The 15,618-nt window shown below is 57.8% G+C and overlaps 1 protein-coding gene across 2 annotated transcripts; it reads left to right on the top strand.

Moving 5' to 3' along the window:
• Nucleotides 1-1,179: 1,179 nt before the first annotated feature.
• Agtrap (angiotensin II receptor associated protein) lies at nucleotides 1,180-15,318 on the top strand. 2 transcript variants are annotated; one of them, XR_013155554.1, is made up of 6 exons: nucleotides 1,180-1,280; nucleotides 6,791-6,825; nucleotides 8,310-8,415; nucleotides 9,498-9,690; nucleotides 10,900-13,174; nucleotides 13,255-15,318. XR_013155554.1 is itself a non-coding variant. In XM_076861287.2 (5 exons), the coding sequence occupies exons 1-5, from the start codon at nucleotides 1,254-1,256 to the stop codon at nucleotides 11,013-11,015; spliced, it is 477 nt and encodes a 158-aa protein (XP_076717402.2). In that variant the 5' UTR covers nucleotides 1,180-1,253; the 3' UTR covers nucleotides 11,016-15,316. The 2 variants fall into 2 exon arrangements, 1 of the variants encoding a protein (XP_076717402.2); XM_076861287.2 differs by having other exon boundaries at nucleotides 10,900-15,316.
• The last annotated feature ends 300 nt before the right edge of the window (nucleotides 15,319-15,618 follow it).

Raw genomic sequence — 15,618 nt, 5'->3', positions numbered from 1 at the left:
GGGCTTTGCCTCTGAGGCCGCAAAACTCTCTTCATCTAGGCAGGGAATCCTTTCTTTGTATGCGGGGAGATCTTGGGTCTGGATATTATCTGAGGACCTGTCCAGGCTGTTTTGTGGGTTCCCACCTGGTTTTTACCCTCCTGGAAACAGAGCAAGAACTCAGATATGCCCTGAGAGTGGCCACACCCAAGATGGCAGGGAGACAATCCCTTTCTCCTCATTTCCTCCCAGCACAATTGAGGGTTTACGTAGGGAAGAATTTCTGCTGGATTTCTGGATACAGCTTCCTAAAACTTTTGGTATGTTGACTTAAATGGGTTCCAACCAGTTGGCTCCTGTGTACTGAGGCAACAATGGCTTCTGTGTGTTGCCCATTTAATAAGTGCAAGGCACTCTCTTCTAGACTAAGCTTTAGCTGGGCTGTAGGGAGCCCTGGGTTTTGTTTTGTTTTTCTTTCTTAGCTACACGCCCACCTCTGTTTTTGTTTGTTTCTTTGAGACAAGGTCTCACTAGGCTGTCTAGGCTGGTTTGAATTCCAGGGTGCAAAGAATCCTCCTGCCTCAGCCTCCAAAATGGTAGGGGTCTCCATAGCTTTTGACTAGGAATGGACCTTGGCCTTCTATCTTCCTGTCCTGCCCTGTCTGCATGACCCAATTATAGCAAGAATGCTGCTCCCTGTAGCAAGAATCGCCCTGCTCTTGGTGTCTCATCAATTTTTCATTCATGGTTTTTAGTGATAATCTCCACTAACCCTTGTTTGCAGTTGAGTCCCTCCTCCCTCCCTATTGCAGTTCTATTTTTGAACAGCCTCCTTACTGCTTTAACGAGTGCTCTAATAATTTTTTTTTCTTTAACGACATAAATTAACTAATTTATCCTTTCAAGGAGGTAGGTACTGTAAATAACCCATTTACGTGGGTAAGGACAGAGGAGAGAGGGTGCCCTCGGGGAGACACCCACTGGTGCCATGTCAGCAGCTTGCACCCGGCCGCAGGTGGGCCCACCAGCCCAGCTTCTAGGCTACAAACCCGGTGGGGGCTGCAGCCTAGCGGGAGGCGAGAGCTGCAGAACGCCGTCTCCTGGCAACCCGGCAGCAGTCATATGCCCCGCCCCGCGTGCCTCACGTGACCAGGAGCCGAGCCGGGATTGGCTTGGGCGCAACGGGTGGGGCGGGACCGGGCAAGTTAGTTTTTCGAGTTCGGAGCCCAGGAGCCCCCGCGGCCGTCGCGTCGGTGCCCACCGCCTGGGCCGGGATGGAGCTGCCGGTCGTGAACTTGAAGGTGGCCGCTGCGGGGCGGAGCGGGCCTCCAGTGCGGGAGGGTGCTGGCACCTGGGTTTTGAAGGAGGGTGGGAGGACCGAGTCCGGGGAAGGAGGAGTAGCAGGGACCAGGGGACCAAACAGACCCCAGTGAGGAGGAGGTGCGCGCGGGCCGCGGCAGGCAGGGGCCGGCAGGGGCCGGCAGGGGCCGGCAAGAGCCCGCAGCCTAGACCCGGGGGGCGCAGGGCGGCCGGCGAGGGAGGGGGCTGTGCCCTGTCCCTCGGGCTGGCAGCGACGGGTCCCCAGGACTGCGCCGGCCTTCGCGCCCAGAATGCCCCTGGAGCAGGGGGAGGGGCCGCCGAGGGACACCGCCCCTCCAGGCCCGAGGGGGCCAGACGTTTCTCCCGAGCCCCGGTCCAGCCCTGGTGGCCGCCTTTGTGTGCAAAGTCAGATTAAGAAAATCCGACGTTCCCAAGCCTTGGGCTTTCCAGAGTTTACCAGGGCAGCGTCCTTATTGCATAATTAAGAAGCACAAGCTGCAGAAGTTACTTAAAAGCAGAAAACCCCAACCGGGGGCCCTGGGGCCAACGCTGCGGGCCTCCTGGGGTGTCTTCATTTCCTGAGCCTGGCGCTGTTCCTTTTCTCGCCGCCCACCCCCAGTGTCTGGTGCCTGAGCTTCGTTTGCAACAGAGGGACTGGCGACTTAGCTTTGTCAGGAAGGTGTGGACCTTGGACTAAACCGGCCATTTTGGGTCTTGGTGCAGTTTCCTCGGAGACTCTATCCGTCCCTTACTCTTGAGTGCTTGAGTGACAAAGCATTTAGCACCGTTGGTGTCTGGGACTAAAGGAATCTGAGAGATGGCCACACAGCTGCAGTGTAATCTGTATTTGGATCATTACACGTGGTCTGGGTGGGGACTCGCCCTGGGCAGATTTCCCTTCTTAATCGTGCAGTGCTGCTTGAGCCAGCTTTCCTGGAGCTTCCAGCCACAGCCTGGGGAGAGAGGGCTGGAACAAGGGAATGGAATGTTTCCCTGGGGAGAAACTGAGAGGGAAGGGCACTCCAGTTTGTGGGACCTTTCAGCAGGGCAGGTGGTAACCTTCATCACAGTCCACTTCAGTCGAGGCTGACTTTGGCCTTGACTGCTTATGTCAGTTTTATGGGCCTGACAGGCCAAGAGCATCCACAGGTGTGAGCTCTGCTGGCGGGGGCCTTCCCTTGACTGGGCAACAAGAACCTGTCTCCCGGGGTCTCAGCTGCTACCGAGACAAGCGAGTGCTGGGGGACCCTGAGGGCCCAGGTTACCAGGTAACGTACGGGACATCCAGTTGAATTTGGGTTTCAGAGCAACAGGTTTTTATTATGAGTACGTCTTAGGCAGTATTGGGGACAGATTAAATTATTCATGGTCTGAGATTCAGGATTAACCAGGTGTTCTGTGGTTTTGTTTGCCACATCTGGCCAGCCTATGGAGGGCAGCTCTTAGGCACTTAAGTAGGAAATCCCTCGGGAGCTGGGGACTGTACCCTGGGCCTGAGCCCCCTCAGTCCCTCCCTCTTTCATTCCTTGGGTGTAGGCTCAGCAGTTTGGGGTGGTCAGGTGACTTTCCAAGGCCATATTGCCTCTGAAGTCACCCCGCCAGGATCACAGCCACACATGGAACAACAGGAACCTAGCAGTTAGCCACTCCATGGCCTCACCTCCCTCAGGACAGCCCTGACGTGTCCCTTAGCCTCAGGGTAGGAACACATTCACTGTTCCCAGTGGCATGCTCATCTGAGGCCTCCCTGGGAAGTCCCACCTGCCTCCTCCCACGGGTCCGCTGGTGGTAGAGGTTTGAGTTGTGGACCACTTGGCTCCTTGGTTTCTTCTTGGCCTTCCCTTCTCTGGGTCAGACCTCCTCCTCGACCCACCCTGCCTTGCTCTTCCTGAGATTGCAGCACAGTGGCTGGGCACGGGCCTGTGGACAGACAGACAGACATTCATTCAAGCCCAGGCCTTGCCACTTATTAGCTGTATGAGTTGAGTGGGTTTCTTGACCCGAGTATCAATTTCCTCACATAAGAGGATAAAATAGCTCCTGCCTTCCAGGGTGAACAGGGAGGAGCCTGGGTCCAGGAGGGAACCTTAAGTTGACTCAGGCCAGATGCGCTGATCCCGAGATGTGCGTCTGGGCTCTGAGGTGGGTGAGCTTTACCTCTGGGGCAGTTTACCTATCTCTCACACCTCAGCTCTGCTCATAGGGTTAGTTCCTGGGATGACCTGGGACAGGTGTTTGGGCAGTAGGGACACAGATCACCTTAGCAGGCAGGTGCAGGTCAGTAGTAGGAATTCCTCCTGTCACTGCTGCACAGGACACTGGGCTGCACAGGGACCTGTGGGTATTAAGTGGGTAGAGCTGCTTCCTTGGCAGTTGGACAGATGGGTCCTACCAGACACAGGCTGCCTGCATCTCACACCCTGACTCCTGTCCCTCCAGCAGCCTGTGACCCCCAGTGCCTTGGTCTATTGGCCTCTGTCTGGGGACAGCCCCCTGGCTGAGCACTGCAGTGAGAGTCCAGGGCTCAGGCCCTGCCTTCCCCTGTCCTTCAGGGAAGGTCTTGCTGACCTCGGGGCCTGTCCTGGTTCCATGTAGCTCAGAACCCTCCCACGTTTCCTGCTTCTTTCTCAGAAGCCTCGGGATCACGTTGGTTACCAGAAACCTCCCTAGAGCCAGCCGGTGTCCACAGTGAGTCACAGACCTCTCCTGCTGCAGGGTGCCAGGAAGGGCAGGCCTGGTTTGGCTGGGTTCCCGGGAGCGGTCCTGGGTGTTAGGTCTCCGGGGTGGGGGGAGGTGGTGGTGACCTCCCAGCACAACAATAAGAAACGGAGGCAGCAGAGGCTCAGTCTCCATGGCTTGTCTTCTCGGGGGCTTAAGAGAAGTGACAGCTCTGAGTTCCTTCCATACTAGGGACACAACCGCGATGCCGTGCAGGGGGCCGTGTGTCCTCTGAGGGTCCGCAGGCTTTGGGGTTCTGTTTTCTTCCTCCACTGCAGAGGCTTGGCTAGCTGGCCGCTCCTGCCCACAGCCCTCAGCTGGAGGCAGAGTCTCCCACAGGTCATTCAGTGATCTGCCTGTGGCCCCTGCAGCTGCCCCTGCCTCGGCCTCTGGTCCCGTTGCCATGCTCCATGGTAAGCCAGGGCTGGCCAGCTGCAGGCGGAAGTCAGAGGCAGGGCGTGTGCTTAGCATGGGTGAGGCCATGTGCTGCGTCCCCTTCAGGACTTGCAGGGCCAAGAAACACCGTTTTTCCAGACCTCCCGGTGTGCAGTCTGGTGTGGGAGCCAGAGACGTGGACACGGAGGTCGATTCTCAGAAGTCAGGCTGAGAAGGGCCAGGTGGTCGTCTGGGAGGAGAGTGTGGAGTGAGCTGCCACTGGGGCCCCCTCCCTTGGTGTCTTCTCACAGTTCAAGTCCAACCATAAGGCCTGCTGAGTGGCCATGGGCAGGGTCCTTCCCTCTGGGTCAGTTTCCTATGGGACTGAAGGGACTATGGGTAGCTTTAAGATAAGGATCAGAATCCTCCCTGCCCCCAGCCTCCTGCCCTGCCCTCCTCTGGCTTCGGTAGCAGGGATTTACGTAGTTTTCAGAAAGCTTGATGCTCCCTCCGCCTCAGCCTTTGCAGGAGCTGCCCTGTCCACACATCCTTTGTCCTCTGCCCTGGTTAGCCATGCCTGTCACCCCCTTCATTTGGCTTAAAGGTCACTTCCACGGAGAAGCCTCCTGTGACTACCCCACTCCCTGTCACCCCGCACTATGGTCAACAGAGGTTTCTTCTCTCACAGAGCAGGGTCTCAGTGGACCCCACACACCGAGGGCCCACTGCTTGTTAGGGACTGTGCTCTGCTGGATGTCAGTCCTCGGCTGACATCCACGTCCACATTCCTTCCCACCCCAGGTAGACACAGAGCAGGTACCAGTGACGCCAAGTAAGATGGTAAATGTTGGGGAAACGCAGCACCATGTGGTCACTCTTCTTAAGCCCCTGGGAAGAGAAACCCATGGAGCTTGGCCTCCCCTGCCTCAGTTTCCCATTTAGTGCCAGGAGAGGCCTTGTGGCCCGGTGTGATGCTGGTTCTGCACTGGCCGCTGCGTGACTGAGCCTCAGCTTTCTCAGCTGTGAATCAGGGATGACAGTGCCTCAAGGATGGGCAGGCTCACGGGGCTCCCGTCCAGACAGTGCCTAGAAGGGAAGTGCTCAGTTATAAAGAAGGTGGAGGACGGGACAATTCCCCTGGAGTCTCCCCTCTGGGGTACGCCTCTGCTCTGGATGTCATCTGCGCCCCCTGCCCCCTGCGGGTAGAGGACGTCCACATTTCTCAAAGGCCCAGACAGCCCCTCTTGGCTGAAGGCCTGGGCCTCCAGTGTGGAGGTCAGCAGCACTGGTCAGTAGGAGCCAGATTTGACTTTCATTCTGGTTTGGCCTCTGGTTTGGCCTCAGTATCTGAGGAATCTTGATCAGCTTAATTTGCCTCTGGGCCTAGTTTTCCGCCTGTGAAATGGGAATGATAACTGTAGTGTTCCAGCTGAAGCATGTGAGGTATGCAGTAAGAGGGACCCCGCAGCGCCTCCCCTTGCTCCCTGCCCCCGGCGGTCAGCCTCCCCTCCAGCCTGACCTGTGTCCCCAGTGACGCTCCCAACCCGGGGCTTCTGTCCTCCTAAAGTCCTGTGCCATCCCACCCCATCTCAGCACGGCCACGCCCTCCCTGCAGTTGGGGCCTGGCCCATCCTGCTTGCTGTCCACTCGGCCCTCAGCCTGGGAGCCGCCCTCTGCGGACACTGTGGCCGCCGGCCCCCGCCCTCCCATCACACCCGCCCCTCCTTTCGTCACATACCATCCAGAAAGGCCTTTTGGATGATCAGGAATAGAGGAAAGGGTGGGATTTCTGGGTGCAGGGGTGCATGCCTGCAATCCCAGTGATTTGGGAGGCCAGGGCAGGAGGATCGAAAGTTCAAGGCCAGCCTGGACAACTTAGCAACCCCCTGTCTCAAAAAGAATAACTAGAAAGGGCCGGGCTGTACTTCAGTTGTAGAGCACCCTGGGTTTGATCCCTGGTGCTGTGCATCAAGCCAAAAAAAAACCAGAGGGATTTTGTTTTCTTTGTCACAAGTGATGCCAGGATGGCCCCCTTCACTGTCCTGGGCTTGAAATCCTTCCAGAGGCCCTCAGGCCTCCTCCCCACTTGCTCTTCCTCCCAATCACAGTGGTGACCTACCCCCCTCTGCTCTCCATGTCCCCGGAAATTCATCCCCCCATCCCCACCATTTCCACCGAAAGCTCTTCTGATTCCAGAGCCCGTTCCCTTAGAAGCAGGAGGGTGTGGGTGTCCACCATGCCCCTCCTCCACCCGGGCTGCTGCTGTTCCTTTGAGATGATGACCAGCCCTCGTAGGTACCAGGCAGGGGCTCCTGTTCTCCGGCTCCGGAAGCTTCCTTTCCCCTGTGGTGGTCACACCCCATTCACAGACCCGCTCCCTGCCCCTCTTGTGCCGCAGGTGATTCTCCTGGTCCACTGGCTGCTGACAACCTGGTGAGTGACTGTGGGATTCTGCCTGCATGCAGGGGCTCCCTGCTGTGCCGTGTCTGCGGGTGTGTGCCCTTGCATCTCCTAGGGGCTGTGTCCGCGTGTCCCCAGGTCCGTGTCAGCCTGGGAAGGTCTGTCTGCTGTCTTTTGGTCAGGCCACTTGGGGCAAGCCGCAGTTCCCCACGGAGCCTGCTTTCCATCTGTGCAGTGGGGTAAGGACAGGGCCCCGCAGGAGCGGGAGGGAGAACGCAGCTCCCTGGGCACCCCCAGGGCCTGCAGAGACACAAGGCTCCAATGGGGCCAACTTGGCACTCGCTGTCACCTCTTTTGTGTCTGTGGAGTTTCCTGGGGCGTCTCTGCCAAACCAAGACCGGAAACCCTAGAGCTCACGTGTGCATTTTGCAAACTTCCAAGTGCAGTGCACGTGCAGACAGCTGTGAGGGATATACACAGCGAGAACAGCTCAGGTGCAGGTTTCCCTGTCACTCTCCTGGAGCCTCTGAGCGGGCGAGCCCGGGCAGAAGCTGGGCACCTGCTTTCCTGACACCCTGGGACGAGATGATTTAGTCAACCGCTTATGGAGCCCAGCTGCCTGCGCCCCAGCTTCTCTGCACAGGTTTCCTGCATGTGACACTCTGTGAACATCATTTAAATTTATGAAGCGCCCACAGCTTGCTGGCCATGGAGACCCCGGGGAGACAGACTGAGGCCATCAACAGCCTGCCCTCCAGGGAGGCGGGACGAACAGGGCCTCTGCAGCCAGGCTGCTCACATCCCAGCCCCACCTCTTAGCCGCGGAGTGACCTCGGGCGGTCAGTCTCTGAGAGCCCAGGATAATAACCATGCCTCCCCCAGGAAGGAATGGAAGGTGCAGAACCGCGCAGGGTCCCACTGAGGACCCTGGATTAGCAGGTTTCCATTGGGTTAACAAGCAAACCAGTGAACACCCTGTCAGACAGCGGCTGTGCACTGTAGGGTAGAGCAGATGTGTTAGGGAACTCATACTTAACGCTGGGCAGTAAGGGACGGGGTCTCGGAGTTGACATCTGAGCTGAGACTAAATCACCGGGGCTGAGTGTCCGGGGAGCTGCACAGGGCTGGGCTAGGGAGGTGAAGGTGGCGGTACTGGCCAGATCCCCTGGGACACTCGCCCAACCCCGCAGGCCCTGGTGAAGGGTCTATTTTATTTCAATGGGAGAGAAAACGGTGTTTTTAGCAGAGGAGTGACCATCAGATTCACACGCCGACTGCATTTTCGAGAGTGGTCTGCGGGGCCAGGAGTGGCCACATGGAGACCCTTGGGGGAGGCCGTGCCCAGTCAGGAGGGGTGAGGTGACTTGCTGATGTTTGAAGTGCAGCCAGCTGGCCTTGCAGCCTGGGGCCTGTTCTCTGAGGAGGCCTGGGACGCTGGAGCAAGAGGGAGGTGACCTGTGGAAGGGTGGGCAGCCACAGGGTGGTGGCCACCTGACGGACAGAGATCTCTCCCACAGGGGCTGCATCGGGTTCTCGGGCTCCTATGCCTGGGCCAACTTCACCATCCTGGCCCTGGGCGTGTGGGCCGTGGCTCAGCGGGACTCCGTGGACGCCATAAGCATGGTGAGCAGGGAGGGGCGTGGGATGGGCTTCAGGCTCTGCCGCCTCTCACCTGCCCCAGTTCTCTCTCTTCCTTGGTCCCCCATTTTCAGCCTCCAGGCTGCCTGTCCACCTGCCTGCCAGCTGGCCTGCTTCCTGCTGGGTGCCCTGGGGAGCCCATGTCTGTATTGCTTTTCCCAAGACAGACCCAGGGAGGGGCCCAGCAGTGCCCCAGATGGGCCACTGCCCCAGGTGGGCTGACCTCTGACAGCTTTTTCATCACTGTGATTGAAAGACCTATAAGAACAATTAGAGGAGAAGTATTGGGGGCTCCCGGTTTCAGAGGCCTCAGTCATAGACAGCAGCTCCATCTCTGGGGCTGGAGGTGAGGCAAGACATGGAGAAGGGTGTGGTGGAGGGAAGCAGAGGGACTCCACTCACCAGGGACAAAATAAATACCCAGAGCTATGCCCCCAATGCCCACCCCCTCCTGCCACACTGTATGGCCTCCAGTTACCACTCTAGGGGTTAGCGCCATAGCACTTCTAAGCCTTCTTGCGTTGCCTCACGCAGGAGCCTTGGGGGGACATCTCACATGTAAACCGTGACACCCTCCTTGCGGGGAGAGGGAAGTTGGCTGGGAGACCTGGCCTGGAGGGAGCTCCACTTCTGTACTGAAGTTAGAATTGACCCAGCCCAGGGTGCTTCCCAGCCCCCACCAGCCCCACCCCAGCTCTTCCCGCCGGGCCGCAGCCTCTCAGTGGTGAGAGAAGGGTTCCTTTGTGGCGGCCATTTGTCCACAAGCTCCAAGGAATCTTCCAACTTGGAGGTTTAGACCAAGTCTTTGACCCCGTCGCGACCTGGGGAGGTGGGGTGGTGCTACTGGTGCCTCCCCAGTGTCCTCTCCAAAGCCCTGCAGGCTGCAGGCTGCAGGCGGGCGGCTCTGCTCCCCTCCAGGTCCTGCCTGCTGACCTGACATCTCTGCCAGCAAAGCCCGAGGGGCAGAGGGCAGGAGCCAGGCTTCTGGGCTGGTGTATGCAGAGGAGGAGCTGCATGTCTGAGGGGGCCGGGCAGTGCCCCCAAACCTGTGGCTGTGTGTCTTGCAGTTCCTGGGGGGCTTGCTGGTCACCATCTTACTGGACATCATCCACATCAGTGTCTTCTACCCACTGGTCACCACCTCAGACAGAGGCCGCTTCAGCGCCGGCATGGCCATCCTCAGCCTGCTGCTCAAGCCCTTCTCCTGCTTCCTGGTCTACCACATGTACCGGGAGCGCGGGGGCAACCTCCTGTCCCACGGTGAGCCTGCCTCCGGCTGCCCCAACTCCCCCTGCCATGGCCCCTGCCCATGGGCCTGGGGCTCCAGCGCAGGCAGGCGTGTGGTGTGGCTCCCCACCAGGCTGGGTGTGCACTCCCCTGGTCGCTGCTCCTGGGCCACAGCCATCACAGTCTGGGGTGGTCTCCTCGCTGTCGGGCTGTCACAGGGTCAGGGGCAGCAGCCTCAGGCTGGCCTTCCCTTGGTGCAGAGCACGGGCAAGGCAGGGGGCAGGGTGTGAGCCAGTTTCCAGAGCCCCTCCCCTGCGTCCACCAGCCCTGCTGACCTGCCACGCGGGTCTCTTTGATGGACAGTGCGAGATGTCCGGGGAGAGCTAGGGTTGCTGGGGCCTGGGGGCCTCGGGGAAGCCAGCGCCAAATGGCAGTCACTTCCTTGTGGGCAGCCATCTCGCCTCCTGCCCAGCCCCACCCCCAGAAACCCTGTACCCCTGTCTTCCATGGGGGCTGAGCCATTTTCTTGTCCCCTCTGACACCTCCTTTGCACTCTAGTGGAGGCGGGGCGGGGGCTTCCATCTTTGCTTTGGGAAGAGGTGCAGGTGGCCCAGGGAGCGCTGGGCAAGTGTAGGAATGGTCCTCACTGACCTCAGCACCGCCCAACCCTGCCCCAGGGGACAGACAAGGAGACCGAGGCCCCCAGCCTTTAGGACGGGCTTGAACGCCCAGGACAGACGTACAGAGAGGGTGGGAGTGAGGTGTGCAGGGCTCTGCCTGGCGCCTCCAGCTCTGGTTTTCTGGGTGCGGCAATAGCGCCAGTTCCAGACCGCTGGGGTACAGGGATGTGGTCTCCCTGTTCCTGGGAGGGGAACTGGAAAGAAGTCCACGGGCCCAGGCTGGGTGTCCCTCAGATTCCTGAGCATGTGCTGCTCTGGGAAGCATGTGGCCTAGAGACCGAGCTCTGGCCCCAGGGCCCAGCGTCGGGGATGTGGAGCTGAATGACTTCAGGCAAGTCGGTCACCTCTTTGACTCTGCTTCCTCGGCAAAGTGAGGCCGTGAACACACCTGCTCTGGGGCATTCTAGAGGCTCATAGGTGCTGCCACTGTCCACTCTCCCTGGCATCAGGATGCCCAGCCCTGGCCTTGGATGGGAGATGGATCTTGGTTTGGGCTCAACAGAACATCCCAATTTCTCACTCTTGTTTTTTTTCTTTTCCTGCCACCGCCCCCCGCCCCCAGATTTCCTTGGACATTCTCAGGAACATAGTGCCTACCAGACAATTGACTCCCCAGAGCCGCCTGCGGACCCCTTTGCAGTCCCAGAGGGCAGAGGTCAAGCTACCCGAGGGTACTGAAGCAGCCCCCGTGCCAGCCCTGCTGCATCACCTTCCTGGTGCCCGGGACATCCTGGTCCCTGACCTCCCTTCCTTGGACTCCCTTCCTTGAGCCTCACCTGGAATGTGTCTCCTGGTCCCTGTCCCAGGGGCTGCTGGAATCAAGTGCCCTGAGAGGCCAGGAGCCCCGTGGCTTCCCAGCCCATGAACACACCTGTCCTAACCTCCAAGGCCTCCCTCCCCTCAAGTCTCCCTTGTCCCTAGGCTGGAACCCTGGCTTTCTTTGCCTCCCACTGTGCCACGCAGACCCTGGGGCACGTCACTCCTGGGTGTGGCCAGGTCAGGCCTCTCAGGACCGGTGATGGCCACCTCCCCAGGCCTCCCCAAGTCTGTGTCATCCTTCTGCAGAATGCTGAGCACTTCAGGTCGCTCCCAGCTCCGGACCTCATCCAGCGTGGCATTGAGGTCCTGTGCTCAGGTCACTTGATGCAGGGGCCCCGGGCCTAGAGGCAGGAGGTGTCTGCAGCGCCCAGCAGCCACCACAGCCTGCAGAGCGAGGCATGGAAATCTGAGGACGTCCGTGGCCAGGCTGCATCTTGTGCCATGCTTAATCTCCTGGCTGTGCTGGGTGGTTTCTCCTTGGATACCCGGTAGAGCCTGGCTTGGCCCGGCCAAGGCCACAGCTGAGAAGGCGCTGGGCAGTGCACGGGACCTGGATCAGAGGACCTGGCATTGGCTTGAACCCTCCTCTGCCACTTAGTACCTTCAATGTCTCCCAGGAAGGGCTGATCATGCCTGTCCAGAGCCAAATGTGATGTTCAGGTAAAGTGAGCGGCCCAGGCAGGACGCCTGCATGACAGCACGCTGTCCACAGTGAGCTGCTCCCTGAGCCAGTGGTACTGTTGGGTCTGGAGGCAAGGGGTGGCTTTGTCCTGCAGCCCCTGTGTCCTGGCCACAGCGCTGACTCATGTCCAAGAGCTCCTTGGATCCCAGGGCCAGGGCTCACCTCACTTGACTAACAGGCCATTAAGAGCTTGCTTTTCTGTCCCCTGGGCCCAGGTTCCTGGGCTTCTGCAGGGGCACAGCCCTACCCGGCAAGGGCTTGGGCCCACAGTGGGGCCCTGGTGCCTGCTCTCCAGGGAGGACATGCTTGGAGTCATCAGGAGGATCCAGGCTGAAGCAAGAGGCCTGAAAGGAGGAGCCCTCTGGGCAGATGGGGGAGGCTGCTCTGGGGCCCAGGGACAATGGGTGGCCACGGCTATGAAAGCCTGGAAAGAGTGCGTCAGGAGACAGCGGATCGGCCACGGTCCACTCACCGCCTGGGCTGCCACCTGGCAGTTACAGTGAACGAACCTGACCACGTGCCAACGCTGCTCCCAGGTGTGAACCGACTGCAGAAGGCGGGTGCAACAGGAGAGCGCTGGTGTACCCTGAAGCACCACGCCACGCCCGTTTCGCTCTTGGGTGTGCACGCAGAAAGGGGTAAAAAGATGAGCTAGGAGACACCTGTCAACTTCAGACTGCAGTGGCCTGGGGGAGTGTGCTATGGCCGAGAGGAATGGGGCTCAGACCAGTCCCTTCCTCTTCTCTCGTGGTCCCTGGGCCAGGAAGGCTTGCAGAGTCCATGCTCTCTGACAGGAGTGGGTCAGGCTTTCATGGGAATGAGAGGGAGGCACGGCCTGGCTGGGCAGCGGAGCAGCCCAGGCAGAGCCTGTGCGCAGCAGAGGGGACAGTACATGACAGACCACAGTTCCTTGTCCCCATCCCCCAAGTTTGACCCATTCTCTGGGAGAAGGGCCCGAGGAGGCCTGCTGTCTCAGGAGGGTTCCCCAGAAGCCAACCGAGGTAAGGGCCAGGAGCTGGGCACTCTCAGTCATGCCAAGGGCAGCCCTGGGGGCGGGGGCAACTCTGGAATTTTTGTTTGTTCAGGTGCTGGGGTGGAACCCAGGCTTTCTGCCTACGAGGCGGGGCTGTCTCATGAACCACAACCCCAGCCCAGTGTCCGGCATTCTAGCAGCAGCCACTGGAAGGAAACTCCTCGAGCCTCTGGTCACCTCTCGCCTCTGGCTGGCCTCCTGCAAGCGCTTGCACTGCAGGCATGGTCAGGGCGAGATGGTTAGGTTATGAGAGCTGTAGCTTGACCCCTGCGATGGAGGAATGTTTAGGATGCACACTGCGAGGTACCTGCAGGCCGGTCACTGGGACATGCCTTGGGGATATAGCTTGCCCGGGCTCCTCCCCCACTCCCTCTGCTTCCCAGCTGCGGTGAGCTGAGCGGCTTCCCTCTGCCATCCCTTCCCGCCACCCGGATGTGCTGCCTCACCTTGGGCCCAGAGCAGTGGAGTCAGCCAACCAAGGACCTAGACCCTGGGCACAAAACAGACTTCCTCCTCTGGGTTGCTCCTATCAAGCACTTTGGTCACAGCAACGCAGAGGTGACATGTACTCCTGGAGAGCTGAAGTCACTTGTCCGGTTTGGACATCATCTTGTTTTCATAAAGTGGAGCCGACCACAGGATGAAGCCAGAGAAACTGCTTCAGAGCAGGTCCCTGCCTGTCCCCGTTGGACAGGCCTCACCACGGGCCTGTCTCCAGAGTCTCCAGAATGGATCAGAAGTCCCAGCTCTCGCAGCCTGTCTCCAAACTGGCTCTAGAGCTTGTAGCCTTGATTTAAATCCCAAATGAACCCTGGGACCAGCTACATAAGAGATGACAGTCTCTGAACCTCACTGTGCCTTAGTTTCCTGATAGAAAAAAATGCATAACTCAGGGATTAGGGAGGCTTGAAAGTGGTGTATAAATGTTTAATAAATGTCCATCTCATTGCCTGTATGACCATGTAATTATTCAGAGTGAGGAAGGGGGTGACCAGTCTGCTTATCCAAACATCTATTCATTTATTATGAGTTTACAAACATTTATTGAGTGTTTTCTACAAGCTTTCAGAAGAGAGGGATATTTTCAGGAAGCAAAACAGAGGTTATCCTCACTGGCCAGTGCAGAGCTCTGAGGTCCAGGTCTCCAGGTGCTTGGTGGTGTGGGCACAGCCATAGTCCAGAGACTCTGCGGAATCTATGGGTTGTCATAAAACATCCAAATCAAAACTCAGAATCACAGGTTTGAGCTTGAGGAGAGCTTAGAGCTCTGAGATCAGTGGCTTAAAAAATATTTTATAGGTCTGGGCTGTGGCTCAGTGGTGGAGCATTTGCCTAGCATGTGTGAGGCACTGGGTTTGATTCTCGACACCACGTACAAAGTTTATCAACAACTAAAAAATAATTTAAATTTCTTTTAAATCTGTTTTATTTCAAACTTTCTTCAGAAGAATACCTATTTTCCAGAATGTAAAAGAGCCAATATGACAGCTCCCTCCTTGCTACCAGGGAACCTGTGGCTCCCTGGCACACAACATGAAAACTCATCTCCGAGGTCTTTGCTGGGGACAGGCCCAGAAAGAGGAGCCTTGCTCCTAGAGCTGGACGGTGGTGATATGGAGCTTGGGAAGCCGGTGGAATTTTAAAAGAAGGGAACAGAACTTTAAAAGTGGAAAATGATCGAAATCAGAAACTCAATGGCTAGGTTCCTTCATAGAATAGACGACACCTGAGGAGAGAATCGGGGGCCTGAAAGATGTGAGGACTCCACACAGAGACGGAATGAATGAAAGAGAGGTCAAGAAACAGGCTGGAGGGAGAGACGCCAGAGACGCGGTGCTGGTTCCTGAGGAGTTGAGGGAGGGGAGCAGCGTTCAGAGAGAACGACAGAACGTTTTCAAAGGGGAGAGGGCAAAGCTCAAGATTCAGGGAGCCAAAAAACCTCCAAAGAGAATGAAAAGAAAAACCCCCATTTACAGCCATCGGCATGGGACGCTGTTCATGAGGACACGGTTCCTCCCCGCTGGAACGCAACACAGTGATGAAGGGGCCTGAGGAAGGCTTTGTAGGAGCTGTGGGGTGCAGGGTTGGGGGAGGTGCAGTTGTTGCCAAACCAGGCTCACTTCGCCCGCCACGGAGGATGCCAATCCCTGAAGCCAGGAGTTTTGTGGAAAAGCAGACTCAGGAGGCAGCCAAGCATGTGGAGACAGGGACGGCTCTCACTCTGGCTGCCCAAGGCTGGGGCGTGGGATCTTCATGGGCTGAAGCATGGGGAAAGTGACTTGAGGTTAATCAAGAGCAGGTAAAGCAGCTAGAGGGGATCAGCTGTCACCATCCTGACCCACACATCTGTAGTCAGCTCAAAGCAAGTAACTTAGAGCAGGTGACATCTAGAGAGTTTATTCAGGTTTTCTCTCAACTCACAGTTTCCTAGCCCAGTAGTGGTGGGGCGGGGTGGGGGGGAACAGAAGAAAAAAGAAAACCTTGATCACTTCTTAAAAATGCAAAAAAAAAGAAATTTGACCACTGGCAAGCACAATAAAATAAAAGAGTCAAATCAGCCCTGGGTGGTGCGTGCCTGTGATCCCAGTGACTCAGGAGGCTGAGGTAGGCGGTTGCAAGTTCAAGGTCAACCTCAGCAACTTAGGCCCTGGCTTAAAATAATAAAAAGGGCTGGAGATGTGACTCAGTGGTAAAGCATCCCTTAGGTTCAACCCCAGCACCAAATAAATTAATAAGTCCTAATCATA

This window comes from Callospermophilus lateralis, chromosome 7 (assembly GCF_048772815.1).
Source record: "Callospermophilus lateralis isolate mCalLat2 chromosome 7, mCalLat2.hap1, whole genome shotgun sequence".
In the NCBI taxonomy this organism is placed as follows: domain Eukaryota; kingdom Metazoa; phylum Chordata; class Mammalia; order Rodentia; family Sciuridae; genus Callospermophilus; species Callospermophilus lateralis.
The sequence above is the reverse complement of the archived record's forward strand: the minus strand, read 5'-3'. Positions and strand labels throughout refer to the sequence as shown.

Bases quoted from the DNA above. Each gene is read 5' to 3' on its own strand.
- Agtrap (XM_076861287.2), top strand. From the start codon at position 1,254: ATGGAGCTGCCGGTCGTGAACTTGAAG. The intron at 1,281-6,790 runs GTGGCCGCTGCG...CTTGTGCCGCAG, and splicing joins TGCCGGTCGTGAACTTGAAG to GTGATTCTCCTGGTCCACTG. The intron at 8,416-9,497 runs GTGAGCAGGGAG...TGTGTCTTGCAG, and splicing joins CCGTGGACGCCATAAGCATG to TTCCTGGGGGGCTTGCTGGT.